We start from the raw sequence: 27,676 nt of genomic DNA, 5'->3' as shown, positions 1-27,676 counted from the left end.
CAAGTCTTCTTTTTGAAATCTTTCCTTTTTTAACTTGTATATATTATTTATTTATTTATTTATTTATTTATTTAAACTTTTATATTTTAATGATGTATTTTATTTAAAAGATTTTATTTATTTATTCATGAGAGACACAGAGAGAGAGGCAGAGACACAGGCAGAGGGAGGAGCGGGCTCCATGCAGGGAGCTTGATGTGGGACTTGATCCTGGCACTCCAGGATCACGCCCTGGGCCAAAGGCAGGCACCAAACCGCTGAGCCACCCAGGCGCCCCTAATGACATATTTTAATATTACTTGAGAAATGGACAGAGCAAAGGGGCAGATGTTTCTCGAAAGAGGACCTACACGTGGCCAAAAGGCATGGGAAAGAATGCTCCACAACACCTGTGAACAGGAAAATACAAATCAAAAGCACAATGAAGTACCACGTTACACTGGTGAGAATGGCTAAATTTAACAACGAACGTTGGCAAGGATGTGGAGAAAGGGGAACCTTCCGGCCCTGCTGATGGGAAGGAAACTGGAGCAGCCACTCTGGAAAACAGTGCGAGGGTCCTCAGGCAGCTTAAAATAGAGTTTGCTATACAAACTCTACTTATCTAACACTTTGTGATACAAAGTGTCTCCTCTCAAATACCACCCTTGTCTCCCCAGATGCACCTCAGTCTACAGAGCAGAAGTTGGTTGCTGTGCAGCTGCATTCACTTTGAAAGCTTTATGAGGATGCCCGTTGCCATGGTGACGGGAAACACCTCTGACTTTCTTCCCACCTGTCACTCTTTGAGCTGAGTGAGTGAGAAGTGAGTAGGTGCTCAGCTCTCTACCTGGCGTCGTGACAATGGGCAATCTCAATTCTTTACTCTGCGATGGTATGTTCCTAAAGATCTTCTGAATGCTCTTTGCTACCAACTGGATGGTTAACTCTTTCTCCGACTATATTTCTCATTGTTTAGTTTCCTCTCCCCAAATTGTCATGCGGCGTTATACGTACGCGTTTTCGTTTGTTCTATTGCTCCATTTCTGTTTTTCGTTATTCTACCAAACTAACTGCCTTGAATATTGTGCCTCCGTTTTGAAAAAATGTCTTACTCCCTATTATATCCTGCAGCCCTCATTTGTCATCACAAAGGACCTCACAGGGGGAAATATGGCCACGTCTATTTTCAGGTTTCGTTAGTGTCCAAAATTACACATTCAAAGTATTCATTTCAGAAATTAAGTGCAAATCCAGAAAGGTTGATATGGAGGATACTTGTCATTGTTTTATCAATGCTTTACAATGTCTTCCTTGCGTTTTTTCCCAAAATGGGGATCGAGTTCCGTATTTGCAGGGGCACGTTGCTACCTTCATCTGAATGGTTGCCCAAAAGTCCCCCTGTGAATATGAATGTCTCTGATTCCATTTATGCCCCAAACACATATTTCCTGTTACCCTTTGGGCATTTTCCAAAATTACACTTTATAGAGATATCAATTTTATGCTATCCCTCATCCCATTCCTCCCCTCTTAAGGTGTAAGCATAGTGAATATATGATATTATTCTCAGGTGTGCAACAAATAGCCAGTCTTTCTACTTGCGTGGATAATTGGTTAATAAACTAATGACTGAGAGATAACCATGTAAACACTTATTAGTCATTCTCAAAGAAAAATAGGTGATGCACACAGTTGAGTAGAGAAAGTAAATTTTACAGATGTGGAGAATGGCAAGCGTTTGCACTTAGGAATGTCGCTTGAAAACAAAGAGACTTCATTAGAGTTGTTTTCATATAACGTCTTACTCAGTTCTCCTAAACTGCCCTCCAGAACTCTGTCCAAAAGCTAAGCTGTGGTTTATCCGAGGACATGCCAAGGGTCACCAGGCACTGTTTTGAGGCACGTATATTAGTGTGAGGAATAATTAATGCACAGTGACCTTGTCTCACACGTTTTAAAACACAAGAGTTGATACTAGTGACTCTACTTTCCTGCACACTACTATGCATCACATTTGATGTGCTGATCATGACTCAGGAATTGGAACGTCGTGCAGGATAGTCAGGATAGATCAAGGGTCCCAAGAGTATATTCAGGGAGGAAGCAAATAGCTTTTTTTTTTCAAGGCCTCCAATTCTGTGAATACTAAATGGTGTTAAGGTAAAATACTTGTATTTAGGCAAAGCCAGTTTGCGTTACAAGGCAATGGTCTGGGAAGTCAGATTCCCAGGGTTCAATCTAGCTCTGGAACTTGGGAAACGTGAGATGTCAGACAGGATATTTAGCTTCTACTTAACCTTCCTGATCACTATCCATACCTTTATTCATTCAATGCTCATCAAACACATATGTGATGTTTTGTTGACACTCCCTCCTCCTCAGGTGGGGAAACAGAGACACAGTGATGAAGTTCATGAACTCCGAATTAAGGAGCCAGGATATGAATCCAAGCTTAGAGTCCAAAACTCATATTCTAATTAGTGAACTAAACTGCAATGATGACTCAGGCATGGAGTTATTGGTTACTGTGCAAAGGATCTTTAGCGTCTGTGTGTATGTCAGGAAGGACCTGTTGTGCCAAGGGAAATCCCAGCACTGTCTACCATTATGAGGTCACCTCCGTGGTTACATAGCCCAGGGAAGCTCTTGAGCCGTAGTGGTAAAGATCTTGCCATAATCACTAGTAGGAAAAGGACATAGGAGGCTGGTCAATTCCAAGTCATAGTTCTGGTCAGTTAAAGCATGATTATGGTCAGCATAAAGCTATGATAGTGGTAGGTGCAAAGCCATGGTTGTGGTCGGTTTGCAGATTCTGAGGGTTTGGAGGCACCATTAGATAACCTGGTCTAAGTCTGTCAGTGCTGAGCACGTGACCTCGATCCGCTGAGAATCGAGGACTTTCTTTCATGGTATGTGATGGCATTGTCTGTATGATGAGCGCTAGTAATGGTGAAATGAGAGCCTACCCCTGGGACAATGAAGATCAGACTCAAGGGCCAGGTTATGGTTAGCTTGGTATCCATTCCCCGCTCATTGCTATTTGCTTGTACAGCTGAGATACAGAGCTGACCAGTGCCCGGCCATCAGTGTCATGGCATGGTCTGACCTCAGGCCGTGGCACACATACAATAAGAATTGGAAGCAGAGTGGAGACTGCCCGGCTGGCTCATTAGTGGAGAATGCAACTCTTGATCTAGAGTCATGTGTCTAGTCTATGTTGGGCATGCAGCCTTCCTAAGGGAAAAAAAAGTGATAAGACACATGTGGTAGTATGTCTGATAACACATTCACCCTGAGGCCTAAAACATGCTTGAATGTCATGAATTCACAATAACTGTTCAACATGTTTGGTCAGTTGAAGAGAAGAAGCTACTTCTTGGCAGAGCCCTCATGGGACAGTATGTTTGGAAAATCCTGGGTTCTGAGTCAGCTTGGGAGAAGTCCACTGGTCACTGAGGGCGAGTCCACTGGTGCCCAGGAAGGCTTCATGGGAACCAGATGGCAGTGTGAGCACTGGGGGAGGATGACCACAGTTGGGCTTCCCGTTGCCATTTCCAAGAGCTTGACTTGGGGGCAACTGCTTTGTGTTTTGGGTCAGGGATTGAAACCGGGAGGTGGATGACTCCGTTAGGATGTGAACTTTACTCTTGGCTCAGGCAGTCCCCCTTGTTGTGGAATGTCTTGCACAGGGAACTTAGGGCAGGAGGATTTGAGAAAGAGACTGAGGCAGCCCTTGGTTCAGGGGATCAGAGCATGATCTCCGGGACCCTAGGCAGATCTGAAGTGTTCAGGGAACTCTCTCCCCAGGGAACCAACTCACGTCCTGTCTCGGACCCCTTCCTCATCAGTATTGTAACTTTTGGCAAGTCATCAACACTATGCACTGCGTTCTCAATGACTATGTTGTTCTGTTTTGCATATTGTCTCATCAAAAGAAAGGTATGTCCCCACACAGTGTCTGCTAGCGAATTTCTTGTTCTTTGACAGTAAGTGCATTTGATATCCTCTAATCTCTTCCTGATTTCAAGCATATAATACAGCGTTGCTTATGACAGGCCCTTGGTTGCAGATAGAATTCCAGAACACATTGAATTTGTATCATTGAAGCTTTGTATCCGACCAGCAACATTTCCCCCTTTGTCCCTCCTTCTAGCTCCTATTCTCTTTCCTGATGCTGTGTGTTGACCGTGCCAGTGCACATATAAGTGCCATCATGCAGTATTTGATTTACATGGCCATGCATGTCATCACAATTCTTGAGATTTCCTTCCTCTTACCTTGCGATAATATTTCATTGTAGAGATAGACTAATCTTTTTATCCTTTTGTTCATCAATGGACGTGAAATCATTGCTTTTTTCTTGGGTGTGCTGAAAGGTGCTGCAGACACTGCACAAAATCTCTGCAAAATTCAGCTTTCAATATTTTGTGAACTATTTGCCAAAACTCAGATTTCTAGAATATACATCAGACCTTTTTAAATACCTGGAGGGGTGAGACTCCATATTGTGTTTCATTGTAAATTTAGCAGATTATATTCTCAGTCAGGAACCATAAGCATATGGCAACTCCAGGCCTTTCTGCACGGCATGCTGACTCAGGTTGCTCTGCAAGGCAAATGACCAGTAATAAGATCAAAGTTTGACCTCTGATAAGGTTATCACTCATCTTCAATGCTCTTCTAACAGCTGCACCAGTTCACATTCCCACGTACAGTACAAGAGGGTTCGCTTTGTCCGCATCCTCTCCAACATTTGTGGTTTCCTGTCTTGTGACTTTTCCCCATTCACACTGGTGTGAGGTGGTATCTCATTGTGGTATGGATCTGTAGTTCCCTGATGGCCAGCGATGCGGGGCATGTTCTCATGTGCTTGTTGGCCGTGTCTCTGTCTTCTCTGTGAAATTTCTGTGAGTGTCTTTTGCCGGTTTCATGATTGGATTGTTTGTTTCTTTGCTCTAGAGTTGAATACGTCCTTTATAGATCTTGGACACTAGCCCTTTATCTCAGAGATCGTTTGCAAATACCTTCTCCCGTTCTGTAGGTTGTCCTTTACTTTTGTGGACTGTTTCTTTTGCTGTGCAGAAGCTTTCGATCTGGGTGAAGTCCCAATAATTCCTTCTTGCTTTTGTTTCTCTTGCCTTCGCGGATGTATCTTGCGAGATGTTGCTGTGGCCAAGTTGAAAAAGGGTGTTGCCTCTGTTCACCTCTAGGATTTGGATGGATTCTTGTCTCACATTTAGATCTTTCATCCTTTTTGAGTTTATCTTTGTGTGTGGTGTCAGAGAATGGTCTAGGTTCCTTCTTCTGCATGTGGGTGTCCAATGTTCCCAGCACCATTTATTGAAGAGACTGTCTTTTTTCCAGGGATAGTCTTTCCTGCTTTCTCGAATATTAGTTGACCATAAAGTTGAGGGTCCACTTCTGGATTCGCTATTCGGTTCCATTGATCTATGGGTCTGTTTTTGTGCCACTACCACACTGTCTTGATGGCCACGGCTTTGTAGTACAACCTGAAATCTGACATTGTGATGCCCCCAGCTGTGGTCTTCGTTTTGAATAGTCCCCTGGCTCTTTGGGGTCTTTTCCGGTTCCACACTAATCTTAAAATGGTTTGTTCCAACTCTCTGAAGAAAGTCCATGGCATTTTGATAGGGATTGCATGAAATGTGTAAATTGCCCTGGGTAGCAGGGACATTTTCACAATATTAATTCTTCCTATCCATGAGCATGGAACATTTTTCCTTCCCTTTATGCCTTCCTCGATTTCTTTCAGGAACGTTCTGTGGTGTTTAGGGTACAGATCCTTTACCTCTTTGGTTAGGTTTATTCCTAGGTAGCTTATGCTATTGGGTGCAATTGTAAATGGGACTCACTGCTTAATTTTCAAGGCTCTTCTAACAACAACCTGTCAGTCAACAGCTCTTTCTATGTCCTTTTTTTTCCCAGGATCTGCTATGGAAACAACACAACCAGAACCTAGCAGAAAACCTGGGGACACCTGCCCAGGAATGCAGATTAGACTATTAAACATCTGCTGCAGCTTACAAGTAGAACTATCACTCGAACCATCAAAAGGTAACATGAAAATTGATTCATTAAATAGCCTCAAGAAATCTTGTCCTAGGGGCACCTGGGTGTTTCTGTCAGCTAAGTTTCTGCCTCTAGGTTTTCAGCTCTGGTCATGACCTCTAGGTCATCAGATTCACCCATATTCAGCATGGAGCCTGCTTCGTACTCTTTCTTCCTTTCCCTCTGCCCCTCTCCTCCTTACACTTGCTCTTTTGCTCTCTCGACACAAACAAAACAGAATCATTATTCAGTTTTGCTCGGGGTACCATTGTAAAGACAAACCTCCTAAGCTGTATTCTTTATGTTTCATGTGTCCACATCTTAATTTAAAAGGTCAGTCATTAGTTTGTGGTCAAAATAGTGAAATCGCATTGAGAACTCTAATTTGGTCAGATTTAATGGGAGGGGTTGTGAAGATAACATTTGGACATACTAGTCCGTGTTAAATATTAGCAAAATGTTTTCTGTTTCTACATTTTTTTATTGGAGTTCAATTTGCCAGCATATAGCATATGCTCAGTGCTCATCCCGCCAAGTGCCCCCATCCGTGCCCATCACCAGGTCGCCTCAACCGCCCACCCACCATCGCTTCCATTACCCCTTATTCAGTTCCCACAGTTCGGTGTGTCTCCTGTTTTGTCACCCTCACTGATATTTTCCCTCCCTTTCTCCATTCCCTTTATTCCCTTTCACCAGTTTTTATATTCCCCAAATGAATGAGACCATATCAAGTTTGTCCTTTACCGATGGACTTATTTCACTCAGCGTATGTCCCTCCAGGTCCGACCACATCGGATCAAATGGTGGGTATTTGTCGTCGCTCATGGCTGAGGAATAATTCCGTTGTAGCCGTGGACCACATCTTCTTTATCCCTTCATCTCTCGATGGACCCCGAGCTCCTTCCACAGTTTGCCTACTGTGGACGTAGCTGCCATAAACAGCGGAGTGAAGGTGTCCCCGCATTTTTCCGCATCTGCAGCTTTGGGGTGAATCCCCAGAAGTGCAAAGGCTGGGCCATAGGGAAGATCTGTTTTTAACTCTTTGAGGAACCTCCACACACGTTTCCAGAGTGGCTGCACCAGTTCACATTCCCACCTACATTGCAAGAGGGATCCCGTTTGTCCGCATCCTCTCCAACATTTGTGGTTTCCTGTCTTGTGACTTTTCTCCATTCCCACTGGTGTGAGGTGGTATCTCATGGGGGTTTGGATCTGTAGATCCCTGATGTCCAGTGATGCGGGGATGTTCTCATGTGTTTTTGGCCGTGTCTCTGTCTTCCCCTGTGAGATTTCTGTTCGGGTCTTTTGCCCATTTCACGATCGGATTGTTTGTTCCTTTGCTCTTGAGTTGAATATGTTCTTTATAGATCTTGGACACTAGCCCTTTGTCTGAGAGGTCGTTTGCAAGGCTCTTTTTCCCGTTCTGTAGGTTGTCTTTTATTTTTGTGGACTGTTTCTTTTGCTGTGCAGAAGCTTTCGATCTGGGTGAAGTCCCAGTAATTCCTTGTTGCTGTTGTTTCTCTTGCCTTCGCGGATGTATCTTGCGAGATGTTGCTGTGGCCAAGTTGAAAAAGGGTGTTACCTCTGTTCACCTCTAAGATTTGGATGGATTCTTGTCTCACATTTAGATCTTTCATCCTTTTTGAGTTTATTTTTGTGTGTGGTGTCAGAGTATGCTCTAGGTTCCTTCTTCTGCATGTGGATGTCCAATGTTCCCAGCACCATTTATTGAAGAGACTGTCTTTTTTCCAGGGATCGTCTTTCCTACTTTCTCGAAGATTAGTTGACCATAAAGTTGAGGGTCCACTTCTGGATTTGCTATTTGGTTCCATTGATCTATGGGTCTGTTTTTGTGCCACTACCACACTGTCTTGATGGCCACAGCTGTGTAGTACAACCTGAAATCTGACATTGTGATGCCCCCAGCTGTGGTCTTCGTTTTGAATAGTCCCCTGGCTCTTTGGGGTCTTTTCCGGTTCCACACTAATCTTAAGATGGTTTGTTACAACTCTCTGAAGAAAGTCCATGGTATTTTGATAGGGATTGCATGAAATGTGTAAATTGCCCTGGGTAGCATGGACATTTTCACAATATTAATTCTTCCTATCCATGAGCATGGAACATTTTTCCTTCTCTTTATGCCTTCCTCGATTTCTTTCAGGAACGTCCTGTGGTGTTTAGGGTACAGATCCTTTACCACTTTAGTTAGGTTTATTCCTAGGTAGCTTATGCTTTTGGGTAAAATTGTAAATGGGATTGACTCCTTAAATTTCGAGGCTCTTCAAACAACAATATGTCAGTCAACAGCTCTTTCTCTGTCCATTTATTTCACAGGATCTGCGGTGGAAACAAATAAACAAAAATTGAGTGGACAACCTGGAGACACCTGCCCTGAAAAACGGCTGAAAATATTCACAATATACCGCAGCAAGGAACTTGAATCATCATCAGATATCCGAGAGGGTAACATGAAAATTGATTCATTAAATATCCTCAAGAAATATTGTCCTAAGGACACCTGGGTGTTTCTGTCAGCTAAGTTTCTGCCTCCTGGTTTTCAGCTCTGGTCATGACCTCAAGGTCATCAGATTCACCCATATTCAGCATGGAGCCTGCTTTGTACTCTCTCTTCCTTTCCCTCTGCCCCTCTCCTCCTTACACTTGCTCTTTTGCTCTCTCCACACACGCAACACAGAATCATTAGTCAGTTTTGCCGGGGTGCCATAGTAAAGACAAACCTCCTAAGCCGTATTCTTTGTTTCATGTGTCCACATCTTAATTTAAAAGGTCAGTCATTAGTTTGTGGTCAAAATAGTGATATCGCATTGAGAACTCTAATTTGGTCAGTTTTAATGTGAGGGGTTGTGAAGATAACATTTGGACATACTAGTCCATGTTAAATGTTAGAAAATGTTTTCTGTTTTTACATTTTTTTATTGGAGTTCAATTTGCCAGTATATAGCATAACACCCAGTGCTCATCCCGCCAGGTGCCCCCATCAGTTCCCTTCTCCCAGTCATCCCAACCACCTGCGCAGCACCCCTTCCACTACCCCTTGTTCAGTTCCCAGAGTTTGGTGTGTCTCCTGTTTTGTCACCCTCACTGATATTTTCCCTCATTTCGCCATTCCCTTTATTCCCTTTCACCAGTTTTTATATTCCCCAAATGAATGAGACCATATCAAGTTTGTCCTTTTCTGATGGACTTATTTCACTCAGCGTAAGTCCCTCCACGTCTGTCCATGTCGGATCAAATGGTGGGTATTTGTCGTCTCTCATGGCTGAGGAATAATTCCGTTGTAGCCGTGGACCACATCTTCTTTATCCCTTCATCTCTCGATGGACCCCGAGCTCCTTCCACAGTTTGCCTACTGTGGACGTTGCTGCCATAAACAGCGGGGTGCAGGTGTCCCCGCATTTCACCGCATCTGCAGCTTTGGGGTGAATCCCCAGCAGTGCAAAGGCTGGGCCATAGGGAAGATCTGTTTTTAACTCTTTGAGGAACCTCCACACAGGTTTCCAGAGTGGCTGCACCAGTTCACATTCCCACCTACAGTGCAATAGGGTTCCCCTTTGTCCTCATCCTCTCCAACATTTGTGGTTTCCTGTCTTGTGACTTTTCCCATTCCCACTGGTGTGAGGTGGTATCTCATGGGGGTTTGGATCTGTAGTTCCCTGATGACCAGCGATGCGGGGATGTTCCTTTGTGCTTTTGGCCGTGTCTCTGTCTTCCCCTGTGAGATTTCTGTTCGGGTCTTTTGCCCGTTTCACGATCGGATTGTTTGTTCCTTTGCTCTTGAGTTGAATATGTTCTTTATAGATCTTGGACACCAGCCCTTTGAGAGGTCATTTGCAAGGATCTTCTCCCGTTCTGTAGGTTGTCTTTTATTTTTGTGGACTGTTTCTTTTGCTGTGCAGAAGCTTTCGATCTGGGTGAAGTCCCAGTAATTCCTTGTTGCTGTTGTTTCTCTTGCCTTCGCGGATGTATCTTGCGAGATGTTGCTGTGGCCAAGTTGAAAAAGGGTGTTACCTCTGTTCACCTCTAAGATTTGGATGGATTCTTGTCTCACATTTAGATCTTTCATCCTTTTTGAGTTTATTTTTGTGTGTGGTGTCAGAGTATGCTCTAGGTTCCTTCTTCTGCATGTGGATGTCCAATGTTCCCAGCACCATTTATTGAAGAGACTGTCTTTTTTCCAGGGATAGTCTTTCCTGCTTTCTCGAATATTAGTTGACCATAAAGTTGAGGGTCCACTTCTGGATTCACTATTCGGTTCCATTGATCTATGGGTCTGTTTTTGTGCCACTACCACACTGTCTTGATGGCCACAGTTGTGTAGTACAACCTGAAATCTGGCATTGTGATGCCCCCAGTTGTGGTCTTCGTTTTGAATAGTCCCCTGGCTCTTTGGGGTCTTTTCCGGTTCCACACTTGAATCCTAAGATGGTTTGTTCCAGATCTCTGAAGAAAGTCCATGGCATTTTGATAGGGATTGCATGAAATGTGTAAATTGCCCTGGGTACATGAACATTTTCACAATATTAATTCTTCCTATCCATGAGCATGGAACATTTTTCCTTCTCTTTATGCCTTCCTCAATTTCTATCAGGAACCTTCTGTGGTGTTTACGATACAAATCCTTTACCTCTTCGGTTAGGTTTATTCCTAGGTAGCTTATGCTTTGGGGTGCAATTGTAAGTGGGATTGACTCCTTAATTTTCGAGGCTCTTCTAACAACAACCTGTCACTCAACAGCTCTGTCTATGTCCATTTATTTCCCAGGATCTGCTGTGAACATAACACAACCAGAACCCAGCAGACAACCTGGGGACACCTGCCCTGCAACACGAACAAAAATTTTTCCCATCTTCCGTTACAGAAAAGTTCAGCCAACGGATCAGAGCCCAGAGGGTAACATGAAAATTGATTCATTAAATAGCCTCAAGAAATCTTGTCCTAGGGGCACCTGGGTGTTTCTGTCAGCTAAGTTTCTGCCTCCTGGTTTTCAGCTCTGGTCATGACCTCAAGGTCATCAGATTCACCCATATTCAGCATGGAGCCTGCTTTGTACTCTCTCTTCCTTTCCCTCTGCCCCTCTCCTCCTTACACTTGCTCTTTTGCTCTCTCCACACACGCAACACAGAATCATTAGTCAGTTTTGCTCGGGGTGCCATAGTAAAGACAAACCTCCTAAGCCGTATTCTTTGTTTCATGTGTCCACATCTTAATTTAAAAGGTCAGTCATTAGTTTGTGGCCAAAATAGTGAAATCGCATTGAGAACTCTAATTTGGTCAGTTTTAATGGGAAGGGTTGTGAAGATAACATTTGGACATACTAGTCCATTTTAAATATTAGAAAATGTTTTCTGTTTTTACATTTTTTTATTGGAGTTCAATTTGCCAGTATATAGCATAACACCCAGTGCTCATCCCGCCAGGTGCCCCCATCAGTTCCCTTCTCCCAGTCATCCCAACCACCTGCGCAGCACCCCTTCCACTACCCCTTGTTCAGTTCCCAGAGTTTGGTGTGTCTCCTGTTTTGTCACCCTCACTGATATTTTCCCTCATTTCGCCATTCCCTTTATTCCCTTTCACCAGTTTTTATATTCCCCAAATGAATGAGACCATATCAAGTTTGTCCTTTTCTGATGGACTTATTTCACTCAGCGTAAGTCCGTCCACGTCTGTCCATGTCAGATCAAATGGTGGGTATTTGTCGTCTCTCATGGCTGAGGAATAATTCCATTGTAGCCGTAGACCACATCTTCTTTATCCCTTCATCTCTCGATGGATCCCTACGCTGCTTCCACAGTTTGCCTACTGTGGACGTTGCTGCCATAAACAGCAGGGTGCATGTGTCCCCGCATTTCACTGCATCTGCAGCTTTGGGGTGAATCCCCAGCAGTGCAAAGGCTGGGCCATAGGGAAGATCTGTTTTTAACTCTTTGAGGAACTTCCACACAGGTTTCCAGAGTGGCTGCACCAGTTCACATTCCCACCTACATTGCAAGAGGGTTCCCCTTTGTCCGCATCCTCTCCAACATTTGTGGTTTCCTGTCTTGTGACTTTTCCCATTCCCACTGGTGTGAGGTGGTATCTCATGGGGGTTTGGATCTGTAGTTCCCTGATGACCAGCGATGCGGGGATGTTCTATTATGCTTGTTGGCCGTGTCTCTGTCTTCCCCTGTGAGATTTCTGTTCGGGTCTTTTGCTCGTTTAACGATCGGATTGTTTGTTCCTTTGCTCTTGAGTTGAATATGTTCTTTATAGATCTTGGACACTAGCCCTTTGTCTGAGAGGTCGTTTGCAAGGATCTTCTCCCGTTCTGTAGGTTGTCTTTTATTTTTGTGGACTGTTTCTTTTGCTGTGCAGAAGCTTTCGATCTGGGTGAAGTCCCAGTAATTCCTTGTTGCTGTTGTTTCTCTTGCCTTCGCGGATGTATCTTGCGAGATGTTGCTGTGGCCAATTTTAAAATGGGTGTTGCCTCTGTTCGCCTCTAGGATTTGGGTGGATTCTTGTCTCACATTTAGACCTTTCATCCTTTTTGAGTTTATTTTTGTGTGTGGTGTCAGAGTATGCTTTAGGTTCCTTCTTCTGCATGTGGATGTCCAATGTTCCCAGCACCATTTATTGAAGAGACTGTCTTTTTTCCAGGGATCGTCTTTCCTACTTTCTCGAAGATTAGTTGACCATAAAGTTGAGGGTCCACTTCTGGATTTGCTATTTGGTTCCATTGATCTATGGGTCTGTTTTTGTGCCACTACCACACTGTCTTGATGGCCACAGCTGTGTAGTACAACCTGAAATCTGACATTGTGATGCCCCCAGCTGTGGTCTTCGTTTTGAATAGTCCCCTGGCTCTTTGGGGTCTTTTCCGGTTCCACACTAATCTTAAGATGGTTTGTTACAACTCTCTGAAGAAAGTCCATGGTATTTTGATAGGGATTGCATGAAATGTGTAAATTGCCCTGGGTAGCATGGACATTTTCACAATATTAATTCTTCCTATCCATGAGTATGGAACATTTTTCCTTCTCTTTATGCCTTCCTCGATTTCAATCAGGAACGTCCTGTGGTGTTTAGGGTACAGAACCTTTACCACTTTAGTTAGGTTTATTCAGGTAGCTTATGCTTTTGGGTACACATGTAAATGGGATTGACTCCTTAATTTTCGAGGCTCTTCAAACAACAATATGTCAGTCAACAGCTCTTTCTCTGTCCATTTTATTCCCAGGAGCTGTGGTGGAAACAAATAAACAGAAATTGAGTGGACAACCTGGAGACACCAGCCCTGAAAAACGGCTGAAAATATTCACAATATACCGCAGCAAGGAACTTGACTCATCATCAGATATCCGAGAGGGTAACATGAAAATTGATTCATTAAATATCCTCAAGAAATATTGTCCTAAGGGCACCTGGGTGTTTCTGTCAGCTAAGTTTCTGCCTCCTGGTTTTCAGCTCTGGTCATGACCACAAGGTCATCAGATTCACCCATATTCAGCATGGAGCCTGCTTTGTACTCTCTCTTCCTTTTCCTCTGCCCCTCTCCTCCTTACACTTGCTCTTTTGCTCTCTCCACACACGCAACACAGAATCATTAGTCAGTTTTGCCGGGGTGCCATAGTAAAGACAAACCTCCTAAGCCGTATTCTTTGTTTCATGTGTCCACATCTTAATTTAAAAGGTCAGTCATTAGTTTGTGGCCAAAATAGTGAAATCGCATTTAGAACTCTAATTTGGTCAGTTTTAATGTGAGGGGTTGTGAAGCTAACATTTGGACATACTAGTCCATGTTAAATATTAGAAAATGTTTTCTGTTTTTACATTTTTTATTGGAGTTCAATTTGCCAGTATATAGCATAACACCCAGTGCTCATCCCGCCAGGTGCCCCCATCAGTTCCCTTCTCCCAGTCATCCCAACCACCTGCCCAGCACCCTTTCCACTACCCCTTGTTCAGTTCCCAGAGTTTGGTGTGTCTCCTGTTTTGTCACCCTCACTGATATTTTCCCTCATTTCGCCATTCCCTTAATTCCCTTCACCAGTTTTTATATTCCCCAAATGAATGAGACCATATCAAGTTTGTCCTTTTCTGATGGACTTATTTCACTCAGCGTAAGTCCCTCCACGTCTGTCCATGTCGGATCAAATGGTGGGTATTTGTCGTCTCTCATGGCTGAGGAATAATTCCGTTGTAGCTGTGGACCACATCTTCTTTATCCCTTCATCTCTCGATGGATCCCTACGCTGCTTCCACAATTTGCCTACTGTGGACGTTGCTGCCATAAACAGCGGGGTGCAGGTGTCCCCGCATTTCACCGCATCTGCAGCTTTGGGGTGAATCCCCAGCAGTGCAAAGGCTGGGCCATAGGGAAGATCTGTTTTTAACTCTTTGAGGAACCTCCACACAGGTTTCCAGAGTGGCTGCACCAGTTCACATTCCCACCTACATTGCAAGAGGGTTCCCCTTTGTCCGCATCCTCTCCAACATTTGTGGTTTCCTGTCTTGTGACTTTTCCCATTCCCACTGGTGTGAGGTGGTATCTCATGGGGGTTTGGATCTGTAGTTCCCTGATGGCCAGCGATGCGGGGCATGTTCTCATGTGCTTGTTGGCCATGTCTCTGTCTTCTCTGTGAAATTTCTGTGGGTGTCTTTTCCCGGTTTCATGATTGGATTGTTTGTTTCTTTGCTCTAGAGTTGAATACGTCCTTTATAGATCTTGGACACTAGCCCTTTATCTCAGAGATCGTTTGCAAATACCTTCTCCCGTTCTGTAGGTTGTCCTTTACTTTTGTGGACTGTTTCTTTTGCTGTGCAGAAGCTTTCAATCTGGGTGAAGTCCCAGTTATTCCTTGTTGCTGTTGTTTCTCTTGCCTTCGCGGATGTATCTTGCGAGATGTTGCTGTGGCCAAGTTGAAAAAGGGTGTTACCTCTGTTCACCTCTAAGATTTGGATGGATTCTTGTCTCACATTTAGATCTTTCATCCTTTTTGAGTTTATTTTTGTGTGTGGTGTCAGAGTATGCTCTAGGTTCCTTCTTCTGCATGTGGATGTCCAATGTTCCCAGCACCATTTATTGAAGAGACTGTCTTTTTTCCAGGGATCGTCTTTCCTACTTTCTCGAATATTAGTTGACCATAAAGTTGAGGGTCCACTTCTGGATTTGCTATTCGGTTCCATTGAACTATGTGTCTGTTTTTGTGCCACTACCACACTGTCTTGATGGCCACGGCTGTGTAGTACAACCTGAAATCTGGCATTGTGATGCCCCCACACAATGCGGGTCTTCGTTTTGAATAGTCCCCTGGCTCTTTGGGGTCTTTTCCGTTTCCACACTTGAATCCTAAGATGGTTTGTTCCAGATCTCTGAAGAAAGTCCATGGCATTTTGATAGGGATTGCATGAAATGTGTAAATTGCCCTGGGTACATGGACATTTTTACAATATTAATTCTTCCTATCCATGAGCATGGAACATTTTTCCTTCTCTTTATGCCTTCCTCAATTTCTATCAGGAACGTTCTGTGGTGTTTACGGTACAAATCCTTTACCTATTTGGTTAGGTTTATTCCTAGGTAGCTTATGCTTTGGGGTGCAATTGTAAATGGGATTGACGCCTTAATTTTCGAGGCTCTTCTAACAACAACCTGTCACTCAACAGCTCTGTCTATGTCCATTTGTTTCCCAGGATCTGCTGTGAAAATAACACCACCAGAACGCAGCAGACAACCTGGGGACACCTGCCCTGCAACACGAACAAAAATTTTTCCCATCTTCCATAATGGAAAAGTTCAGCCACCGGATCAGAGCCCAGAGGGTAACATGAAAATTGATTCATTAAATAGACTCAAGAAATCTTGTCCTAGAGGCACCTGGGTGTTTCTGTCAGCTAAGTTTCTCCCTCCCGGTTTTTAGCTCTGGTCATGACCTCAAGGTCATCAGATTCACCCATATTCAGCATGGAGCCTGCTTCGTACTCTCTCTTCCTTTCCCTCTGCCCCTCTCCTCCTTACACTTGCTCTTTTGCTCTCTCCACACACGCAACACAGAATCATTAGTCAGTTTTGCTCGGGGTGCCATAGTAAAGACAAACCTCGTAAGCCGTATTCTTTGTTTCATGTGTCCACATCTTAATTTAAAAGGTCAGTCGTTAGTTTGTGGCCAAAATAGTGAAATCGCATTGAGAACTCTAATTTGGTCAGATTTAATGGGCAGGGTTGTGAAGCTAACATTTGGACATACTCGTCTGTGTTAAATAGTAGCAAAATGTTTTCTGTTTTTACATTTTTTTATTGGAGTTCAATTTGCCAGTATATAGCATAACACCCAATGCTCATCCTGCCAAGTGCCCCCATCAGTGCCCATCACCCGGTCGCCCCAACGGCCCGCCCGCCTCCCTTTCCATTTCCCTTTGTTCAATTCCCAGATTTTGGTGTGTCTCCTGTTTTGTCACCCTCACTGATATTTTCCCTCCTTTTCTCCATTCCCTTTATTCCCTTTCACCAGTTTTTATATTCCCCAAATGAATGAGACCATATCAAGTTTGTCCTTTACCGATGGACTTATTTCACTCAGCGTAAGTCCCTCCAGGTCCGTCCACGTCGGAGCAAATGGTGGGTATTTGTCGTCGCTCATGGCTGAGGAATAATTCCGTTGTAGCCGTGGACCACATCTTCTTTATCCCTTCATCTCTCGATGGACCCCGAGCTCCTTCCACAGTTTGCCTACTGTGGACGTTGCTGCCATAAACAGTGGAGTGAAGGTGTCCCCGCATTTCACCGCATCTGCAGCTTTGGGGTGAATCCCCAGCAATGCAATGGCTGGGCCGTAGGGAAGATCTGTTTTTAACTCTTTGAGGAACCTCCACACACGTTTCCAGAGTGGCTGCACCAGTTCACATTCCCACCTACATTGCAAGAGGGTTCCCCTTTGTCCTCATCCTCTCCAACATTTGTGGTTTCCTGTCTTGTGACTTTTCCCCATTCCCACTGGTGTGAGGTGGTATCTCATGGGGGTTTGGATCTGTAGTTCCCTGATGACCAGCGATGCGGGGCATGTTCTCATGTGCTTGTTGGCCGTGTCTCTGTCTTCCCCTGTGAGATTTCTGTTCGGGTCTTTTGCCCGTTTCACGATTGGATTGTTTGTTCCTTTGCTCTTGAGTTGAATATGTTCTTTATAGATCTTGGACACTAGTCCTTTGTCTGAGCGGTCGTTTGCAAGGATCTTCTCCCGTTCTGTAGGTTGTCTTTTACTTTTGTGGACTGTTTCTTTTGCTGTGCAGAAGCTTTCAATCTGGGTGAATTCCCAATAATTCCGTGTTGCTTTTGTTTCTTTTGCCTTCGCGGATGTATCTTGCGAGATGTTGCTGTGGCCAAGTTTAAAATGGGTGTTGCCTGTGTTCTCCTCTAGGATTTGGGTGGATTCTTGTCTCACATTTAGATCTTTCATCCTTTTTGAGTTTATCTTTGTGTGTGGTGTCAGAGAATGATCTAGTTTCCTTCTTCTGCATGTGGATGTCCAATGTTTTCAGGACCATTTATTGAGGAGACTGTCTTTTTTCCAGGGATAGTCTTTCCTGCTTTCTCGAATATTAGTTGACCATAAAGTTGAGGGTCCACTTCTGGATTCACTATTCGGTTCCGTTGATCTTTGTGTCTGTTTTTGTGCCACTACCACACTGTCTTGATGGCCACGGTTGTGTAGTACAACCTGAAATCTGGCATTGTGATGCCCCCAGCTGTGGTCTTCATTTTGAATAGTCCCCGGGCTATTTGGTGTCTTTTCCGGTTCCACAGTAATCTTAAGATGGTTTGTTCCAACTCTCTGAAGAAAGTCTATGGTATTTTGATAGGGATTGAATGAAATATGTAAATTTCCCTGGGTATCATCTACATTTTCACAATATTAATTCTTCCAATTCATGAGCACGGAAAATTTTTCCACATCTTGATGCCTTCCTCAATTTCTTTCAGGAGCATTCTGTGGTGTTTAGGGTAGAAATCCTTTACATCTTTGGTTAGGTTATTCCTAGGTAGCTTATGTTTTTGGGTGCAATTGTAAATGGGATTGAATCCTTAAATTTCTAGGCTCTTCTAACAACGAAATGTCAACTGCTCTACCAATGTCTATTAATGTCCTTGGATCTGTTGTGGAAACAACACGAGAAACATGTGGACAAGTTTTCGACACCTATCCTGTAAAACAATCGAAATTATTGAACATCTTCCGTCGTAGAAAATTTCAAGAACCATAGGAGATATCAGAAGGTAAGATGAAAGTTCATTCATTAAATCGCCTCAAGAAATCTTGTCCTAGGTGCACCTGGGTGTTTCTGTCAGCTAAGTTTCTGCCTCCTGGTTTTCAGCTCTGGTCATGACCTCAAGGTCATCAGATTCACCCATATTCAGCATGGAGCCTGCTTCGTATACTCTCTTTCTTTCCCTCTGCCCTTCTCCTCCTTGCACTTGCTCTTTTGCTCTCTCCACACACGCAACACAGAATCATTAGTCAGTTTTGCTCGGGGTGCCATAGTAAAGACAAACCTCCTAAGCTGTATTCTTTGTTTCATGTGTCCACATCTTAATTTAAAAGGTCAGTCATTAGTTTGTGGCCAAAATAGTGAAATTGCATTGAGACCGCTAATTTGGTCAGATTTAATGGAAGGGATTGTGAAACTAACATTTGGAAAAGCTAGTCCATGTTAAATATTAGCAAAATGTTCTCTGTTTTTACATTTTTTAATTGGAGTTCAATTTGCCAGCATATAGCATAACACCCAGAGCTCATCCCGGCAAGTGCCCCATCAGTGTCTATTACCGGGTCGCCCCAACCGCCTGCCCACCTCCCCTTCCACTACCCCTTGTTCAGTTCGCAGAGTTCACTGTGTCTTTTTGTTTTGTCACCCTCACTGATAGTTTCCCTCATTTTCTCCATTCCCTCTATTCCCTTTCACTAATTTTTATATTCCCCAAATGAATGAGACCATATCAAGTTTGTCAAGTTTTTAATAGTTCCCTGGTTAATCGGGGTCTTTTCCCTTTCCACAGAAATCTTACGATGGTTTGTTCCAACTCTCTGAAGAAAGTCTGTGGTATTTTTGTAGAGATCGCATGAAATGTGTATATTGCCCTGGTAACATCAACATTTTCACAATATTACTTCTTCCAACCCAGGAGCACAGAATATTTTTCCACCTCTTTGTGCCTTCTTCAATTTCTTTCAAAGTGTTCTCTAATTTTTAGGTTATAGATCCTTTACCTCTTTGGTTAGTTTTATTCATTGGTATATTATGCTTTTGGGTGCAATTGTAAATGGGATTGTTTCTGTAATTTCTTTTTCTTCAGTCTTATTGTTAGTGTCACATGCCTGGTTCTTGATGTGCAGAATCCTTTTCTGCATGAAAGAAAGTCCTTGGATCTTTTGGAGTTTTAATTTGAGGATTCCAGTGTTCAGTATGTTAGGAGAAATCCACCAGTGTAGCTGACGCGATAAGTTCACAATCTCATGTAGGAAACTGCATCCTTGGGATGGCCAGCCCCAGGCTTATTGCCGACCAAGCAAATAGTTCATTTTTGCCTGCGTTCTTCCATGAGGATACAACTAGAATGAGTTCTGATGTGGCGGGAGGCTAAACTCCATATCTACCCATCTTAGGATTTCCGGGGGGACTCATTACCAAGAGGATATCATCAAAAGAAAAAATTTATAAAGGTTTGCAGTGCACATCACACCGAAGAAATCAAAAACAAGGAGGAACTCAAAACAGCAGCTTAAAACTGTGGGCTTTATAGCATCTTCAGCAAAGAACAATAATACGTTTGTAGAAAGAATGATAACCTAAAGAAAAGCAGTTTTAGGCTATCAAGGGCAGCAAACTGGAAAGGTAAATATATGGGAAGACATTAACACTAAGATTTGTTTCTGGATTCCTCTTCCCAAAAATATATATATATGTATATTTTGGGGTGGCATACCCCGGCTTCCTTCACAAGGCTTTATACCTGGCTCTAAGGAATCCCTGCTGAGCCAAGCTCTAGTTATTGGTATTTGAGTTAAATTACAGTTATAGGTGGAATGGGTGCATGAGTCATTTCATTAGAATGTTTTCAAAAGATGTGCCCTTAGTCTCTTCTTTGACCAAAAGTGTGTGCAGAAGCCCCATCCTCTAAGGGATTGTACAGAATGTCTGGAGCTCTGTAGAGTTGGTTTTTTTCCCCCCCTCCTGAGGAAAGCAAGATTACTCTTTAACAGTTAAAAGCATTGTTCCTATTAGGGATAATGTAACACCACGTCATCCTTCCTATATAGTACAATCATTATGCATACGCTATAAAAACAGACTCTGCATGGTGACTAATTTTGGAATAAAACCATAGACTAAATCACAGCATATATAAATCATTTCTATCTCAACTGCTCACTTAAACCTGAACAAATTTTCTGGAAGCATGTTAATTTTCCTATGATACTCCTTAATATTTCTTGCAGAGCTGGTTTGGTGGTCACATATTCTTGCAGTTTCTGCCTATCTTGGAAGCTCTTTATCTCTCCTTCTATTCTGAACGAGAGCCTTGCTGGATAGAGTTTTCTTGCCTGCATGTTCTTCTCATCTAGGACCCTGAATCAATCCCGCCAGCCCTTTCTGGCCTCCCAGGTCTCTGAGGAGAGGTCTGCTATTAATGTAATAATTCTCCCCATATTCATTAAGAATCTGCTGTCTCTAACTACTTTACGGATTTTCTCTTTTTCTATGGAATTTGCAAGTTTCACTATTAAGTGTCGAGGTATTGAACAGTTGTTATTGATTTGGGAGGAGGACTACTCTATCTCCTGGGTCTGAATACCTGTTCCCCTCCTCAAATTAGGGAAGTTCTCAGCTTGGATTTGTTCAAATATGCTTTCTGGCCCTCTGTCCTTCTGGGTGCTCTCTGGAACCCCAGTGATACGTAATTCTACCTTCTGAAGCTGTCATGTATTTCCCTTAACCTTTCCTCGTGGTCCTTTCATTGTTTTTCTCTGTTTTCCTCAGCTTCCTTCCTTGCCATCAAGGAGTCTTAGTGTTGCTCATTCTTTCTTCCAGCACCTTATGCCTTGCCATTAGGACCCCCAATTTGGATTGCACCTCATTTAATTGATTTTTAACTTCAGCCTGATGAGATCTTAATTCTGCAGTCATGAAGCCTCCGCCTGCCCCGGGGGCAGGCAGGACTGCGGCCGTGTCCCCTGCACCCTGGGCTCCGGGGCCTTTGCTGCTGGCATCGCCCTCCCGGGGCCGCAGTGGGCGCCCGAAGGCAGAGGCGCAGCGCCCCGCCTGCCCCCCCGCTTCTCCCTGAGGCCCCGCCGGCTGCGGCTCCAGCGCTGTCCCGAGCTCTCCCCCTTCCTGTTTTGTCTTGTTAGAGGCCGCTCCCCCCCCACCCGCCTCTTTCTTTCTTTGTATCCACCTTCTACCTTGTTAGAAGGGAAAACCCTTCTCTTTAACTCTCAGCTCGCATTGGTAGGTGTCCAGGATGACTGGAAATTTATCTAGGTGAGTTGGCAGATCGGGTGAGTTGAGGACTCTACTCTCCGGCCTTCTTCCCCCTGTTGTCTCCATTTTGTTTTAAAGCCCTTTCTGCGGATCCCTGGGTGGCTCAGCTGTTTGGCGCCTGCGTTTGGCCCAGGGCATGATCCTGGAGTCCCAGGATCGAGTCCCACGTTGGGCTCCCGGCATGGAGCTTGCTTCTCCCTCCTCCTGTGTCTCTGCCTCTCTCTCTCTCTCTCTCTCTCTCTCAGTCTATCATAAATAAACAAATCTTTAAAAAAAAAAAAGCCATTTGCACATGATCTACCAGTGTGTTGTGGTCCCTGTAAGGGCTCCCTTTCCATTTCCATGTATGTTTATGAGTGAGTTCTGCAATTTTGGGTTTAGCTCCACTGACAGCAGGAGAGGAGTTACTATTCCAGCAGCATCGTTTTCAACTCATGAATGAAATGGAAAGTCATTTCCCTGTCTGTCTGGAACTTGTAATTACCTGATTATTTAATTAGTTTCCTTTATATTTATTTCATTTTGCATGACTCTATTATGGTCCTGCCTTTCTTTTTTTTTTTTTTTAAATTTTTTTTTAAATTTTTATTTATTTAGGATAGTCACACAGAGAGAGAGAGAGAGAGAGAGAGAGGCAGAGGGAGAAGCAGGCTCCATGCACCGGGAGCCCGACGTGGGATTCGATCCCGGATATCCAGGATCGCGCCCTGGGCCAAAGGCAGGCGCCAAACCACTGCGCCACCCAGGGATCCCTGGTCCTGCCTTTCTTTATGGTAGTGCATTTTCAGGATATCCCTATGCGTAAAAAAAAAAAAAAATCATTATTCTAGTTTGCTTGTGTCCCATTCACAGGTCAAAAGTTCTAAGCCATATTCCTACTGTTTTCTGTGTGAATATTTCAATTTAGAAGGTGAGACATCATTTGATGGCCAGAATAGTAAAAATGCATTTTCCAATCAAGTTCAGTTAATTTTTCAAGATTTAATTAGTTAATTAACTAATCAATTTATTAAAGAGGGAGAGAAAGAGAAAGGGATAGAGGGAGAAAACATGAGCAGGGTGAGGGTTAGGAGGAGGAGTAGGCTCCCCATGTGGAGGGACGCCAACATGTAGCTGAACCCCAACCATGGGATTAGGTCCTGACCCCAGGGCGTACAATTAAGTGACTGATACTACTGGCACCCTACAACTCAAATGTGATTATGGTTAATGATTCTTAGAGTAAAGCTAATATTTGGACGTTACTCTATTGCTCAACTTTAGCAAAAATAAATCTTCTATTGTTTTTATTCAATAGATGTTATTACCTAGTAAAAACTGATCTTTATTGCTCTGAATGACTTTAGGAAACCAGATGGAACATCATGTTTGAGACCATGGTGCCCAAAGGAAGTGAAAGGATACCTGGAGGAAGTTGTTTGTCCTGAAGGATGTGTCTCTCCAGTCCATTCAGGATGGTGACTACAACATTCCCCAGCCAAGCAGGAGACACCGTTGATGAGGGAAAGTACCCCATCACTGTCTTTATAAGCAGCTTTGGTGTCGCCAATGGTAAACATCCTCTCAGATAAGCTAATGCATGGCAAGAGGCAAGCACTCAGCACCCTTGCCACCAGGAAGATTATGTATTTCATCCCAAATGGACGCTGTCTGATGTTCATCAGAATTTGTGTGGAAAGCAACCGAGAAAGCAACATTCGTTCCTCAAAGATACTGAGCTCACCTTGACAGCATTAACTTGCACTTCTCCTCTGATGTTCTGGAATACTCTCATGATGAAGGTATTATAAAGTGCTTCTAGAAGGACACAGAGTACCCGTCAGCACATTGGTCATGCTGCTCAAGAATAATTCAGGTAGTGGTGCCTGAGTTGTTCAGTCAGCTAAGAGTCTGCCTTTGGTTCAGGTCACGGTGTCTGGGACCTGAAATGGAGCCTGATGTGGGGCTCCCTGCTCAGCAAAGGGTGTGTTTCTTTCTCTCCCTCTGCCCCTCTTGCCTCTTCTGCCCTCTCTCTCTCAAATACATAAATAATTTCTTGAAGAAAATAAAAGGCTAATTTGGGGACTGTTGATCAGTATGAATGAAGGCTAGTGAACATGATGGCATTTGGTAACTAAGCATGGGCTGAGCTACCACTGTTGGGCCATTCACGGGGTTAGGGCTGGAAAATATGGTGTGTTAGGAGTTTATTTTGGAGAATGATGAGAGAAGCCATGGTGCAGTGTCAGTGGGACAATGTTGGGGGAAAACTCTCTTATTCTTTCTCTCTCCTTCTCCCTTTCTCTGTATTTCTGTGTCCATAGCTGTCTCTCACTCTCTCTCTCTCTCTCTCTCTCTCTCTCTCAATTCTCTCTCTGTGTCACACACATGCACACACAACTCTGTCACACTCATAGGTTTAAACAAGTCACTCCACCCTAAGAGTCATGCACTCACAACCATACCAAACAGTGAACACACCGGCTCCTAGTATTGTAGAAATGTAGGCATGTTTTCTCACCTGGGAAAGCTGCCTATCTCACACCCCCAAGCCTCAGGAACATGGAACCGGGTGGCTGTCCAGAAGAGAACAGCAGGTTGCTGCATCTGCCGTACTATTTAGATTTTTTTTTTTTTCTGCAAGAGAGTGGTTCCAGAATACGTACCACTTTCGCTGGTTTCTGAGATGTCTGCACTTACACAAAAGAGTAAACCATGAGGGTCAGGTCATGTGTGTCCTTTGTCATTGGTTCTCCTAGTGAGTATTCAACACCACATGAGCAACAATAGTAAAACGATAGGCCTCCAAAGGAAGCACAGGTTGCACCCATGAAAAAGCAGGAGCTATTCCTGGGGGATGGATCTCTCCTTCACTGAAGGAGCCACACGAAATTCTTGAGGAAAAACTGCATGTGAGAGAAAGGTCCCTTACTACACAGTTTAAAACATCCCCTCCAAACCCCACGAAAATGGTCCTTACTCCTAAAAAATACACTGTTCCTTGTCATATCTGAATTCGCTCCAAAAAGAGGAAAAAAGGACCATTTCTAATTCAGGAAAATGGGTGAGCATTCCATAGAAGAAGTTGCAAACTCATTCACTGACTTTTTTTGTGGAAAAACTCCTGCACCACACACTTGGCAAGATTTAGGAGGACACAAAATAACTGTCAATGCATTCATTGGATGTGGTGCTCAGGAATTACTGAGCGATCACTGTTTATATGGATACAGGGCAAGACTATTGTAGTGAGTGATCAATAAGTATCATATGAGGGTCTGGGGTCCATCCTCCTTGGTGGATGAGGAAAACCTTCAGCTCAGGCCAAGGCCCCAGTGTCCTGCAATCCATCCCCTCCTTGGGGCCTTGTTCAGCCCAGAATGTGCTTCTCCCTTTCCCTCTGCCTTTCTCCCTTGCTTATGCTCTCTCTCTCTCTCTCTCTCTCTCTCTGAAATAAATAAAATCTTCCCCAGAAAGTCAACAGCAACTTCAAGTAGCCTGACATAATCAGGGCACAAATAGAACTGATCTGCACATAGATTCCAATGATGACTTCCCATCGCTCATGCAGCTTGTTGTGAAACCCAACTAAAAACTCCCACCTTCTGGACATCTGGCAAAATCATTTCTGTCTCTGTAGGTCCACATATGCTGTCCTCTCTTTTGTAAGTTTTTCAACCTGATTTTACCCCTTTTCTTGGTAGGTTTGATTCAATGCTAGACAATTATTCTCTTTTGTTCTATTTAGTCTAGTGCTCTATTTTATTTATTCACTAACAGGTTTTTTTTTTTTTTAAGGTTTATGTATTCATGAGAGACATAGAGGCAGAGACATAGGCAGAGGGTGAATCAGGCTCCCTGTGGGGAACCCGATGCAGAACTCGATCCCAGGCCCATGGGACCATAACCTGAGCCAAAGGCAGACGCTCAACCACTGAGCCACCCAGGTGCACCGGTAATCAGTTTGGTGAAAATATTCCATCCGGGAGAGGTTTAAATACTCAAAGTATACCATTTACCAATAGCCATAGCTGTGAAGCAGAGTAGGAGGGACAGGTTTCTCATTATGCATTAAAAAAATCACGGAGATCAAACGTACAGCATAGGGAATATGATCAGTGGAATTGTAATAGTGCTCTATGGGGACACATGGTATCTACACTTGTGGTGAGCACAGTATTACCCTATACAAGTATCGAATCCATATGTGGTACACCTGAGACTAATGTAACCTTGTGTACCATCTCGATTTCAATTTAAAAAAACAGTAGTAATGTGGGCACAAGGCTCATTCCTTTAGTTGGGCATCTACTTTGGGCTCATATCATGATCCCAGGGTCCTTGGATACATAATATTATGTATTTGTCAAAACAGTCAGATGCATAACACAGAGCAGTCCTTAATATATGTGGTCAACTTCATTGATAATAATGTCTCTACACTGGTTTGTTCTTTGTGATAAAAATTCCACACTAATGCAGGCATGTATGATCGTGGAAAATATGTGCCAAGGGATAGGGTGATATGGAAATTTTTATATTATATGCTGCCTTATGACACCAGTCTAATCCTAATCTCAATAAAAAGGTCTCCTTATTAAAACATAATCAGTGATTTTATGTTGTTAATACTGTACGAAGACTAGTGTCCAAATGTTAGCTTCACAACCCCTACCTTTTAATTTGACCAAATTTGAGTGGTAAAAGCAGTTTTACTATTTTGGCATAAACTACTGACTGACCATTTAAATTATGAATTTCACATATAAAATGTAAATAATATAGATTTGTATTTTTGTGTTTAGTATGGTATCCTGAGCACAGTAAAAGAATGATTCTTTTTTTTTTTTTTTTGTAAAGAAAGCAAAAGAGAAAGTGTAAGGGGGAGAGCAGTAGAGGAAAAGGGAGAGAGAATACTAAGCAGGCTCCATCCTAAGCATGGAGTCCAACCTAGGATAATCTGATGACCTGAGGTATGAACTCTGAGATGAAACCAGGAGGCAGTCACATACCTGAATGAACCAAACCTGTGCCCCTGGAATAAGTTTTCTTGAATCAACTAAAGGAATGAATTTCCTGGTTACTTTCAATCGACTCCTTTGCTGGTTGTATTTTGGTTTTTCCTCAAGCGTGAAGTAGTTTGGTCCAGTTTTGTATCCACAGAGATCCATAAACATTTTTCACCTAAGGTTTTTGATTGTAGACACTGGAAAACTCGTTACCATAGAAAGAGCTGTGGACATCTTGCTGTCAGAAGACCAAGTGGAAATTTTGAAACTTGACACGCACTATCCAGGATGAAAATTCACTGGATAGGCTCAGCAATCTGATGAAGAAACAAAGTAGACAGTGGACGTGTAAACAGAACAAGAGAAATCGTACTATCATGAGAGGAGTGCGAAAAGACTGAACAAAAATTGATAGGAACTTAAACATGCATGCCTAGGATACATCAAAAGTGCTAAGTTCCACAGCATGGAGTTCCTGTAGGAAAGCAGTTGGTGGGGATCCCTGGGTGGCGCAGCGGTTTAGCGCCTGCCTTTGGCCCAGCGCGCGATCCTGGAGACCCGGGATCGAATCCCGCGTCGGGCTCCTGGTGCATGGAGCCTGCTTCTCCCTCTGCCTATGTCACTGCCTCTCTCTCTCTCTGTGTGTGTGACTATCATAAATAAATAAAAATTAAAAAAAAAACAGTTGGTGTAGAAGAAGGTATGGGGGCAAAATGGCTGAAAATTTCACAAATATGTGACTCAGATCTACAAAGCTCTGAAAACCCTCCTCCTGACACATTGTAACCAATCTGCTGGCAAAGAGGAAGAAAAACCTTGAAAGCAGAGGAAAAGGACACGTTCAACCTAACAGAATACGAATTCCAAGGCCCGTGACTTCTCAGAAAACAGAGGTCAGAAGACACTGCAATGGTGACACAAAGTATAGAAGGAAAACACCTCTGAGCCTAGGACGTTATGTTCAGGAAAGATAGCTTTAAAGAATGAAGGCAAAAGGTGAATGAAAATGAAAACAAGACAAAGTCGGCAGACAAGCAGGTGGTAAACAACTGGAAGAATCAGTCATTGAGCCTGATTTATTTATTTTCATTAAAAAAATTTTTATTGCA

General features: G+C 43.4%; 1 protein-coding gene across 14 annotated transcripts; it reads left to right on the top strand.

Annotated features, from left to right (window-relative positions):
• The first annotated feature begins 725 nt into the window (after nt 1-725).
• LOC144300000 (uncharacterized) lies at nt 726-27,676 on the top strand. Of its 14 annotated transcripts, none has more exons than XM_077875950.1 (10): nt 2,627-2,891; nt 3,790-3,921; nt 5,929-6,057; nt 8,386-8,514; nt 10,834-10,962; nt 13,286-13,414; nt 15,742-15,870; nt 18,140-18,319; nt 22,926-23,360; nt 26,762-27,676. In XM_077875950.1, the coding sequence occupies exons 2-8, from the start codon at nt 3,861-3,863 to the stop codon at nt 18,304-18,306; spliced, it is 873 nt and encodes a 290-aa protein (XP_077732076.1). In that variant the 5' UTR covers nt 2,627-2,891; nt 3,790-3,860; the 3' UTR covers nt 18,307-18,319; nt 22,926-23,360; nt 26,762-27,676. The 14 variants fall into 14 exon arrangements, with proteins under 14 accessions (XP_077732081.1, XP_077732091.1, XP_077732083.1 ...); XM_077875954.1 differs by having other exon boundaries at nt 26,748-27,676; XM_077875951.1 differs by having other exon boundaries at nt 26,419-27,676.

This window comes from Canis aureus, chromosome 27 (genome assembly GCF_053574225.1).
Source record: "Canis aureus isolate CA01 chromosome 27, VMU_Caureus_v.1.0, whole genome shotgun sequence".
Lineage (NCBI taxonomy): Eukaryota > Metazoa > Chordata > Mammalia > Carnivora > Canidae > Canis > Canis aureus.
This window is presented reverse-complemented; position numbering and strand designations above follow the sequence as displayed.